Consider the following 12501-nt stretch of genomic DNA (forward strand, 5'->3'; position numbering starts at 1 on the left):
GTCTCATGCAGATTACAACAGATTTTGGAAATAGGGGACAAGGATTATGTGGGTAGGAAGCAAAGCAGTGGTAAGGAAAAAGTAGTTAAAAAGTTTACTCACTTTTACAGCCCATGGGAGCTCAGCTACAGAAGATCCACTGATTAGCAAAGGACTACTAGTATCATGCTAAAAAGGAAAATAGAGCACATGAAGAGCTGAAAACCTCACATCAATAAACAACAAAGAAAAAGTGGTCTTTGGATTTAAATACATTCATACAAAATTTGGAACTCAAACCACACAGGACACTATTCTACATCAACTTTATTAGACTTTTATCTAAATACAAATGAAACAAAAACAGAGTTATCTCAGTTAGCTGCATAAATGATATTAGAGCACTAACTGAAACATTTAAGTGTTATAGAAGAAATCTTATTACAACTGATATCAAGATAAAGATACCTCAATGTAACAAAAATATTTGTGACCCTGTTAACTGATGACTTTTTCCCAACACTATTTAAGGAAAGCAAACTGGGACAAGAACCCAACTTAAGATTTCTTAAGTTACAAGTACATGAACCTATTAACAGCAAGCCCAAGTTGTTATATTTAACTGCTTGTAGAGACAGATGGATATATCTGAAACATTTTTATAATAGCATAGTTAGGCAACAAATCCCTAAATTAACCCTCTGATTCCATGCCTAAACTTACAAATGCAGAAATTTTCAAAACTGAAGTTAAATTCATAATACTCAGACCAAATACTTTTAAAAATATTGAATTTAGAAACAAGTAAGAGCCACAGCACCTGGGTGGCTCAGTCTGTTAAGTGTCTGCCTTCAGCTTAGGTCATGATCTCAGGGTCCTGGGATCAAGCCCTGTGTCGGGCTCCCTACTCAGCAGGGAATATGCTTCTCCCTCTCCCTCTCCCTCTAACTCTCCCTCCAAATCGTGCTCTCTCTCGCTCTCTAAATAAATAAAATCTAAAACAACAAAAAAAGTAAGAGCCGTGAAACTTCTGAAAAGGGGTCAGGGTAGGGAGGACTAACCCTAACAGATGTAAAAACAAATTACCAAATATGATAATTAAAACAATACGAGATGAACATACGGATAAACAGGTCAAAAAGAACAGAAAAATCCAAACAGAAATCAAAATACATGACTGAGGTGGCATTTCAAATCAGTAAGGAAAAGACTGGTTATTCAATAAACTGTATTAGGTCTATAAAGTAGCCATCTTGAAAAAACATAAATTTGAATCCATATTCATACTTGATATCAAGACTAACATAAATGTGGGAAACCTGGGTGGCTCAGTTGGTTAAGCATCCGCCTTTGGCTCAGATCATGATCCCAGGGTCCTGGGATGGAGTCCCACATCCAGCTCCTTGCTCAGCAGGGAGCCTACTTCTCCCTCTGCCTGTTGCTCCCTCTGCTTGTGCTCTCTCTCTGACAAACAAATAAATAAAATCTTAAAAAAAAAAAAAAGACTAACATAAATGTGTAAAAAGAAATGATAAAAAAAATTAAATCCTAGTAACTCATTTACATAAAGAACAATGACCTCCTTATGGGGAAAAAAAAAAAAAACAAAAAAACACCACAATGTCAAAAGACAAATGACAAACTGGGGGGGAAAAGTGTGTGTGTGTGTGTGTGTGTGTGTGTGTGTGTTAGAGTGCAGCCTCTAGAATTTAATTTAAAAAAAAGACTAATAACCTAAGAAAAATAACAAAAGCTTTGAACAGACATTTCACATAAAGGTAATATAAATGGCTCATAAGCATGAGAAAAACTACTCAAATTCACTCTATAAAACAAAATGGGCAAATTAAAACTACACTTAATGTTCCATTTATCACCTCTCAAATTGACAAGGTTCAAAAAGTTTAATAGTATGTTAGCAAAAGTGCACTCAATCAACTGATGGCGGGATTGTGGATGAGTACAACCACTGTGGGAGGCAAATTGATATTATATTTGAAAATTGCACAAATGAACAAACTTCTGAAACACCAATTCTACTTCTGAAAATATGCACATATATTTCTGTACATGCAAAATGACACATATCCAAAGTTATTATTAACTGCAGCATTTAAAAAAATTTTTAATAATAAAATATTAGGAATAAGCTAAAAACCTATCAATAGGAAGTTAAATAAATTATAGTAGAGGGGAGTGTGGGGATGATAGGTTAAACAGGTGATGGGGATTAAGGAGGGCACTTGCTGTAATGAACACCTGTATAGTATGGTATGGAAGTGAGAATCACTATATTGTACACCTGAAATATTACACTGTATGTTAACTGAAATTTAAATTAAAACTTTAAAAATTTTATATAAATAGAAGCAACTATAAAAAAGAATAAAGATGCTTTTATGTAAAGATCTCTAAAACATTATTAAAAGGATATAGAATTGTATTTATTAATTATATATTACTATCAATTTAAAATGAAGTGGGTATTTATATTTCTTTATATACACATATAATAAGTCTGGAAGGATATACAAGAAACTAATAACAGCAGTAGCCATTAAGAAAGAAAATCAGGGGGGCACCTGGGTGGCTCAGTGGGTTAAAGCCTCTGCCTTTGGCTCAGGTCATGATCCCAGGGTCGATCCCAGGGTCCTGGGATCAAGCCCCCCATCGGGCTCTCCGCTCAGCAGGGAGCCTGTTTCCCTTCCTCTCTCTCTTCCTGCCTCTCTGCCTACTTGTGATCTCTGTCAAAATAAATAAAATCTTTAAAAAAAAAAAGAAAGAAAGAAAATCAGGGAGCTGGGTGATAGGGGTTAGGGGAATTTCTTTTAATATGACAATTCTAATTTTTTTAAAATTTTAAATCATGTAATATCATTTTTTTAATTAAATAAAATTTAAATTTAAGATCATTTCTTACAAATCTTGGTGGAGGGACGGCCAGGTTCAAGCTACTCAGTGAAACCTCCAATCCATTCTGGGCACATGCCACAAGACGCAAAGCAACAAAGAATTCCTGAGAAAGAGAAGCATGATGTTAAGTGCATTACCTATCCATCCATCCATCCATCCACACACTTACAATATGAAAATATAAAACAATTCATAATTACTCCAAGATCTTTATGTAGCAACAAATATAACAGCACATTTGCCTGAAAACATTTGCTTTAAAATTAAGAAAAAAATCTATGTAAAAAGATGTTCCTAACATTATAAATAGCAAAAAGTATTAATAAATGGGAAAATACTTAAATGAACTGTGATACATACAGATAGTAGAAATTATACAGAATTAACACATGCTTCAAAAATATTTAATTATCATTTAAATGAGGAAAAAGAGTCTGGAAAAAAGCCTAGAAGAAAATAACAACTGAATGTTATCAAAAGTCATCTCTGAATTTAAGATGATAAATTTTGAAACTGGGCCAATCACTGATGTAACTCAACCACTGCTATTCCAGGAAAGCTACAGAGAATACAGAGCTACTGTGCAGCGTCTAAAACAATTACACAACTGCCTGACTTCAAAATACGTGTAAATCTCTCCAAAGGTCCTTGGATTTTTGGCATTTGAAGCCTCTAAATAAATGCAGAGATACTGGAGCAACTGGTTTTCAGCTGAGTTAAAGTCAGGTATGGGAAAAGACATAACAAATACTTTTACTCCAGTTATAATCACTTACAACTTCGTATAGTTGTTGATGCAATCAACCCTTCACCACTTTGCTCAAACCACCTATACCCTTCTTACCCAATTCCTAACCTATTCTTAGAACCTTGCAGGTTTGTCTGCTTTCTACAATACCTTACCTTCATTCACAAAATCTTGCAAAGATTGTATTTCAAGATTTGCCCTTCCCTTTTCATTCACATATATCCAAAGTTATTATACAATCTTATATTACACAAAGTTATTATACAAAGCTTTTATACAATCTGACTTCAACTCCCACCATTAGCTAGAGAAACCACTGTCTATGTCACAAATAACTTCTCAGCTACCAAACACAATAGCCTCAAAAAAACAAAACAAAACAAACAAAAAACCCTGCCTCATCCTGCTTATTCTTTTGGCAGTCTGGACATGATAACTCCCAGAAACTCTCCCCCATCAACATAGCTTCGTAAAACTCTCCTACTTTTCCTCTGACCCTTCAAGTCTCTTCTCTTGCAGTCAATGCCTCCTCCAACCTCTAAATGCTGGTATTCTAGGGTGCCTAGGTGGCTCAGTCGGTTAAGCAATTGCCTTCAGCTCAGGTTGGGACTGAGACCTGCCTCAGGCTCCCTGTTCAGCAGGGAATCCACTTCTCCTTCTGCCCCTCCCCCTTCATTTGCATGGTCACTTGCTCGCGCGTGCTCTCTCTCTCAAATAATTAAAATCTTAAAAATAAACAAATAAATGCTGGTATTCTAAGTACTCCAGCATCAACCTTCTCTCCTTTCTCATTCTATGAGAGATTCAATTACTCTTAAGTAATCAGGTCCACCCCCTAGTATGGATGTGTTCTGAAGTGAAATAGTCCTCCTGCATTAAATTCTAGTTCTGCTACTTAAAGTTGTGAGGCCATGGGCAAGTTAAATAAAATTTTCCTGCAAAATTTTTCTAATACCTACCTTGCCATGTATTATGAGGAACAAAATAAAAACCATACTATAGAAAGAAAACACCTACTGTCATTTTTGGCACACAGAAACTCAAAAAATATTGGTTTCTTTCCTTTCTTTCATGTTAATTCAAAAATCTTTTTCTCCAATGCAAACATCAAAGTTTAACTGCAGACCCACAAATCCAGCCACCTGGATTTAACAAAGACAACTCAAACTCAACATCCAAAGTCCAGGAATATCAGTGAAGAATTTATTATACTATAAACTCATGAAGACAGGGACTACATCTATCACATTCACCTCTGCATTTCCAAAGCCCTGAGTGGCTCAGTTGATTGAGCAACTGCCTTCGGCTGGGGCCACGATCCTGGAACTCTGGGACTGAGTCCCACATCGGGCTCCCAGCTCCACAGGGAGTCTGCTTCTCCCTCTGACCTCGCCTCTCATGCTCTCTCTCACTGTCTCTCTCTCAAATAAATAAATAAATAAACAAAACAGGTACTCAACAAATATTTGCTGACTGAATGCACACTACCTTGGCTGCTCATATTAAGTTAGTTTTCCTATGTCTGCAATGGACCAACTGGCCCTCCTGCCCAGGGGTTCCAATCTACAAGCTAACCCTAGAATCTTAATTTAAATTTAATTAATCTTAATTAAATTTAATCTTAATCTTAATCTAATTAATAGACTGGATATTCTGACCCTCTCATCTAAATTTCCCATCCCTTTTCTAAGTATGATGCTGCTTCAGCTATCCCATATGGGGGAATTAACTTTGAGTAGCAGTGCTCAGCCCATGTATCAGCATGCAGCAAGCTTTGAATTCAATCCTGTGGACCTCTGAAATTCATCCCAACAAACTGAATGAACTTCAAAGTACACTGATGGTGTTCAATTCCCATAATCGTTTCACGTATTTCTAGTCTAGGGTACACTTATGGCATATAAACCATTTTTTGATGTATATGCCAAGTAAGACCTAGACCATAATACTCACAAGTAAGTATACTGTACAGGTAAGAAACTGAGTATGTTGAAAAAGGTAATGGTATTAGAAAGTAGAGCCTTTGAGGAGTGCTTAAGACATCAGAGTAGGGCTTTCATGAATGGGATTAGTGCTTTAAGGGTCCAGAAAGATCCCTCGCCCCTTCAGCCTTGTAAGGATATAACAAGAAGTTTGCGACCAAGAAGACAGTCCTCACCCAAACATATGGCAGCCTGATCTTGTATTTTCAGGCTCCAGAACTGTGAGCAATAAATTTCTGCTATTTATAACCCATCCAGTCTGTGTTATCCTCAGAGAACCCCCAACAGACTAAGACATTCCAGGAGAACAATGTCACCAAATGATCACTAACTAAACTTTGGGAATCACTTACTTTAATGTCTACTGAATTGGAAATATTTTCCAATATATTGTTGTAACACTTGCCCTTGAAAACCCTAATGTTTTCAATTGTAAATTGAATTCAATTGGTAAAAAACCAATTCCTAGTTTAAAATTAGAAAAAAAATCTTGGTTTTTATTCTGAAGCACTCAAAAAATTTCTCATATGTATCTCTGAATCTTACTTGTTTGTTCAGGATTCCTTTGCCATTTGTGTCAGCTAAATCCCAAATCTGAAATTCAGGGGGAAAAAAAGTCAATGTATATTTTAAACAAAAAGCGTCTTAAAGATAATAAATTAAATCCTTGTAATATACAATTCCATTCTTTTTGGTCCTCAGATTTAAGAATCATAGAATTAAAAGTGAGAAGAAACCTTGGTTATTTAGTGCAACCCTACACAAAGATACTAAAACCCAGTGAGATACTTACTCAACATTTAAGGCATCAAGGAAAGAAGTGAAACCCAGGTTCTAAGTCCAATGCCTTTTTCATTAAGACAGGTTCTAACTCCAAATCTAATGCTCTTTCTACTAGAACCTACTACCTTGATTTTAGATCCATATTAAGATGATCTTCTTAGAGTTCATGTTTATTTGTGATTATAAATTATAAATTTATAATAAATAGTATTAATATCATGTATAAGGATTCACCAGGAGAGGGACTTCCCACTTCTTGTGGGAAGCCTCTTATCCCCAACTCTATTCACCACAAATTAAACACAGTTAGAGACAGCTATAATAGAGGAAGCAGAGATAGAGCCAACTCTGAGTGGGTGGCAAGGTTCCCAGGCTGCACTGTTTTTCCCCACAATACCCAAATGTACTATTACTTCCTCATTTTATCTCACTAAAAAGTAATTCGTTTTCTTAAAATCTGAAAAACACCTTACTTTTCAAAAGGGTAAATCACAGCACCACAAATTCCCTCCATTGCATTACTATAACTGCTTCAATGATTCAATTCTTACTTCTAAGTTTCTTGATGGTATCTTTCTAAATTTGCATCCAATTTATTTATACCACTACATAAATATTCATTATAATCTAGTTGAAATGAACAAACACTACCTTTCCAAGAATAAGGTCTGGAAGCCCTGATCTTTTCAGAAAAACAGCAGCATCAGAAGCCAATACCCTTCCAGTATTGCCTGTATCAACCTGAAAAGATACAAACTGTAAGCTGACAAAAACCACAAAGACAAAATTATCATCATTTTACCTGCCTTCCTCCCTGTGACTTGGGAAATGGCTTTTTCAAAAAGGGAACAGGAATCTTTTGACTAACAAAAGCCAAGAAATATATGGAGAACCACATGAGTAGAATACCATCTTAATGACAGCACTGGTCATTTACAGTTTTTTTTAATCACACCCATTATACAAATGGGAAAACTGAAGCTCAGAGGAAGTATACCAAAATTAGTGGAGTCACAATATTAACATTTATCTTCTGATTCCAAGTCTTCTATAGGTGACATTTAAATTCTAATAAACTTGGAGCACCTGAGGGGCTCAGACAATTAACTGTCTGCCCTCAACTCAGGTCCTGGAATCAAGCCCCACATTGGACTCTGCTCAGCGGGGCATCTGCTTCGCCCTCTCCCTCTGTCCCTCCTCCTGCTCATGCTCTCTCTCTCAAATAAATTTAAAAATAAATAAATACATAAATAAATTCTAATGAACTTAATAGTAATAGAAGGAAAAGGGAATAATATCCTGGAAAGGTCTTTTGACAGATGAGAATAGCTGTGTATGTTATCTGTTTTTTTTCAAACATCTTTAAATCATTAACTTCTGCTTTTATACTTATTCTTAGACACTGCAACAATTAAAAAAAAAAATCAAAGTAGTATCAGCTCAAAAACCAGCAGTGATTCCATAATAAACTTAAGGAAACATTTTTAAAATTCTTAAGTTCCTAAAGCGCATTAACAGAAACACATCATTTTAATTTATAGGAATTTTCCTTTAAAACAGAAAACAGCTCAAAAAATGACTGTCACTTCCATAAAGATTTCCTAAAGTAAAATTGTCTGTAAAAGTGAAAAGTAAATTTTAAAAAGTCATGGGAAAAGTAACATGATTCAAGGATATTTGTGAGCTAGCTGTTTTTCCAGTTTAGTTAAAAGATTAAGTTTGTTTTAAACATTCACAAAGCATTCCAGACAGGCCAATCCCAACGAAGACCGAGAAGAGAAATCCTTTCTTTTGAGTGCTGGAACACGGGATAAATCTGGCACTCGGCAAAAAAAAAAAAAAAAAAAAAAAAGCCCAATCTAATTTGGAGTAACCAGGAAGTACAAAAAGGGTAGAGAAACCTGCCTCTAAAAATCTCCAGAACACAGGATGCCTGGGTGGCTCAATTAAGCCTCTGCCTTCGGCTCAGGTCATGATCCCAGGGTCCTGGGATCAAGCCCCGCATCGGGCTCTCTGCTCAGCAGGGAGCCTGCTTCTCCCCAACCCCCACCCCTGCCTACTTGTGATCTCTGTCAAATAAACAAATAACATCTTAAAAAAAAAAAAAAATCTCCAGAACTCCTTCTTCTTTGTCTACCCCCCAACTGGGGGCTTAGGGTGGAGGACATCTATCCCTAGCATGACCTAAACAGAGGGACCATCAAGGGAACACTGATCAAACTCTCATGAAATATTTATGTATCATATTCCAATTTTATTATCTTCCACTCTTTTGGTTACTATAATAAATTTAAACAGCTACTTTGTCTCTGTTATATACAGGAATTTCTGTCGTACTCTGACACTTGCCCAAAGGCTCTGCCGTAAGCTACAGGTTAAAATCTGTGTCTTCATCAAAGACAAAAAAAGACAGTTTCAGACCCTCGTGGAAAGAACTATTCCACATAATCTGAATTATTAACACTTCAAAACACAGACTTTTGGATAAAAGCTTCTGAGCTGACATCACCTTAGACAACTCTCAGACTGTACTGGTGAACTAAGTCAGAATATCCAGAACTATGGAGTCTAGAAGTAGTTTTATTTCAAGAAAGCAGACTCTTGACCCAAGATTCAGGGGAAGATAAATTAATTACACAGGACTGAATACACTGTTGAGGAATATTTAATTATGGTTACTAACTTGGAATACTATTGGTATTATTTTTAATATTCTGTTTTCTAATGGATATGTAGAAAAGCCCTTTTTATCTCCTTATGTTATCTTTAGCCCTCAATTTAGTAGGTTCTGCTTTTGTAAACTGAATGAAATAGCTTTCGATGGGATCTGATTTTCAAGGACTCTTCAGACCTCAAAAACAAATCTTTCAATGGAATGTCCTTATTTCTATAGCAATATAGTTATTAACAGGTTAAATAATTTTTTCTCCTTTTTATCAGGATATAGTTGAGTAAATAAACTGCACAAAATAAAGCCTATTTGAGAATAGTTATCTTTTATTCAGAAAGAAAAAGCTGCTATTAAGGAAAAAGGACTGACTTATGCAGAGACAATGTCTAGAAAACCCTCTCAAGAAAACTGGCCTGCAACCTCTATAGGGTCCCAATCTCAGTGACAGTAAAGCAAGGTCACTTAGCAGGCTAGGAACCTTAGCAGATATGGGAATCCTCAAGATGAGATAAATTCATTCAAATTCATATGTACTGCAGACAAAAAATGGAAGAAAGAATTTCTAAGGTTTGGGTCCTAGTCTCAAGATAGAGAAAAAAATACCAAAGGCTTTAAAAAGTACAATCCAAGATTCTTTAGAAATTTCAGGTAGAAATTAATTCTCCAGGCTCTGAAGTTGTTATATAGTTGAGTGTATGTCTGTAGATTTGCAAGTCATACCCAAGGAGACTTATAATGGTTCATTAATAAACTTGCTGTAATTATGTAAACAGCCAGGTTATATTATAGCCTTTTCTGTGATCATGATCACAGATAAGGAGACTGTTAGGAAAAATGATCCAGTATTTGGAAATGGGCAAATGAGATTGTCTACACCCTCAACAGATTTGATGTATGAACCCCTCATTGACTTTCTATTCACTAGGCTCTTTTACACTAGGAGGAATAGAAGTTAAATTATAGAAAACTGACAGCAATGCAATGATTCCTGTCCATACCAATAAATGAACTTTGTCTAGTGGAGAATATAAATCTCTACAACTCATATTCTCAATTTTACATCTTACTGTTCTTCCAGTAATTAGCTGAAGTAAATAAAATCCTTGACACATGTTCATTTCATATTTGTATGAAAATCATAGTTTTAACTTTGTAAAAATTAAACTTAAAACATCTTTTTTTAATAAGATTTTATTTATTTATTTAAGACAGCGAGGATGCATGCAAGAAAAGGAGTGCAAGGTGGGGAAGGGAAACGGGGGAAGGAGAAGAACACGCAGACTCCACTTTGAGTACAGAGCCCCACGAGGTGGGGTGAGGGGAGAGCTCGATCTCACAATCCTGAGATCATGACCTGAGCCAAAATCAAGAGTCAACTGATTAACCAACTGAGCCCCCAGGCGCCCCTAAACTTTAATAAGTTTTAAAAACAAGAGAAAAGTTATTCTGATTTGGCCTAAAATTAATTTGGATATTTATATCTAGATTAATATATCTAATGTTACATGGATATTATAACATATCTAATGGTATACATTATATGGATAGACAGACATTTAAGACAATTAAATGTTTGGGCTTAATTGTCTCTTTCCTTCATTTTTCTGATAGCTTGTAAAAAGAATTAAGCAGGGACTCCTGGGTGGCTCATCTGGTTAAGCATCTGCCTTCGGCTCAGGTCATGATCCTCAGATCCTGGGATCGAGTCCCACATCAGGCTTCTTGCTCAGTAGGGAGCCTGCTTCTACCTCTGCCTGCCATTCTCCCTGCTTATGCTCTCTCCCTCTCTCCCTCTAACAAATAAATAAATAAAATCTTAAAAAAAAAACAAAACACACACACACATAAGCAGTCAAAGTAGGAGGCTAAAGCACAAGAAACTGAAAACAAGACACATCAAATGTGTTCAGATGGGTAGTAATCTGCAAATACACCATCAAGAGTTGAAAGTATTTTTATAGTCAATCTAGGACAACAAAGATACAAAAATCTTACCTGTCTGTAGTATTTTTCATATACAGGATTCCCACTTGATAACTAAAATAAATAAATAATCAGAAATTAAATGCTATTCAATAATCTGTATTAGTGTATTTACATTCTTTCAACAGATATTGGAAAAACAAAAAGTAAGAGTAAAATATACTTGATTTTGAAAAACAAAGATGAATAAGAATAAAATATACTTGGCTTAGTTTCTTTTGAGGGAGAAGGAAAGTGAAAAAAGGCAGCTATATGGATTATTAAGAATCAAGTAGACAAAATAAAACAAGAATTTTAAAATTATTTTTGATATCAAAACTTCTTTTCCTCATCCAAAATTTTACCAAGAAACCCAACAAATAACAAATTAGGGGTGAAACGTTTTGGTTAAAAAAGGCCCAAAGCCTTCAGCATGCATCTTCTACACAAGTATCCAAGGTCCCTATGAACACAATTCAAAAACATTTCAATAAAATAATCTAGTGAATACATAAACTGATATACAAAAGGATGGTATTTATATGATCAGACCTTAAACACTTGTAGGCAAGGAGTGCCACTCAATTCATACCACAGTTCAGAGTTCCCTGGTCAGCTAATAAACAGATTTACTATCTCATCTGAAAGGCAGCTTAGGAGTTTCAACGTGGGAAGGCTCAGGTTCACCGGACCACGAGTATTTAAGAGTGTTCTGGAACCAGGAAGGGAGTCCAAGAAGGCTCCACAGATGTGACACCAGTGCAGGAATTTGAAATATGGCGGGGAAGGGGAGAGAGTGATTCTGTATGGAGGTAAGAGTATGCACAAAGCATGCAATCAACAGAAATCTCAGTTACATTTGAAAGAGCAGTAAGTCATTCTGAATGGTGACAGGAATTGGAGATAAGATTTTGAAGTTTCGTAGAAGACAACATAAGAAGGGATTCACATACCTTGGAAAAGTAAAGAAAATGAGAATGGACAAAGGGGACAGATTCAAAACTTATTAATATAGTATTAGGTCTAGGTGATTACTAGTGAACAAGGAAAATAAGATGGAAGGTAGAAGGTTACTTAGGAAATAATTTTAATGGGCCCAGTAGAGGGGACCTGAACACCAGCAATGGCAGAAAAGAAGGGTATGATCTGAATAAATATTTGTAAGATAGATCTGACAGGACTCATTAAGTAGATGAGGGGGCAAAAGAGGCTTAGACTGAAATACAAAGATAAAGAGGAAAAAAACATTCAAGCATCAAGGTGGGGCCTACAGCCTTAATGGATATAAAACTGGATTCAGGAATCAACATTCAGGACACCTGGATGGCTCAGTGCATTAAGCATCCACCTGTGGCCCAGGTCATGATCTCAGGGTCCCATCACTGAGCCCTGAACTGAGCTCCCTGTTCAGTGGCAGGTCTGCTTTGCCCCCTCTTTGTGCCCTCCAACCCCCACCCCCCAGC

General features: G+C 36.0%; 1 protein-coding gene across 2 annotated transcripts in view; it reads right to left on the minus strand.

The window, feature by feature from the left end:
* The window catches only part of LOC111142796 (epidermal growth factor receptor pathway substrate 15), a 147200-nt gene that overhangs the window by 98055 nt on the left and 36644 nt on the right, over window positions 1-12501 (minus strand). For both annotated transcript variants that reach the window (XM_022496106.1, XM_022496105.1), the window contains exons 2-6: window positions 11072-11113; window positions 7057-7146; window positions 6169-6216; window positions 2900-2995; window positions 103-168 (exon numbers count right to left, since the gene is read on the minus strand). In XM_022496106.1, coding sequence (XP_022351814.1) covers window positions 103-168; window positions 2900-2995; window positions 6169-6216; window positions 7057-7146; window positions 11072-11113 — 342 coding nt within the window. The remainder of the gene's footprint in view (window positions 1-102; window positions 169-2899; window positions 2996-6168; window positions 6217-7056; window positions 7147-11071; window positions 11114-12501) is intronic.

This window comes from Enhydra lutris, unplaced genomic scaffold (genome assembly GCF_002288905.1).
Source record: "Enhydra lutris kenyoni isolate GAN:26980312 unplaced genomic scaffold, ASM228890v2 scaffoldscaffold9, whole genome shotgun sequence".
NCBI lineage: Eukaryota > Metazoa > Chordata > Mammalia > Carnivora > Mustelidae > Enhydra > Enhydra lutris.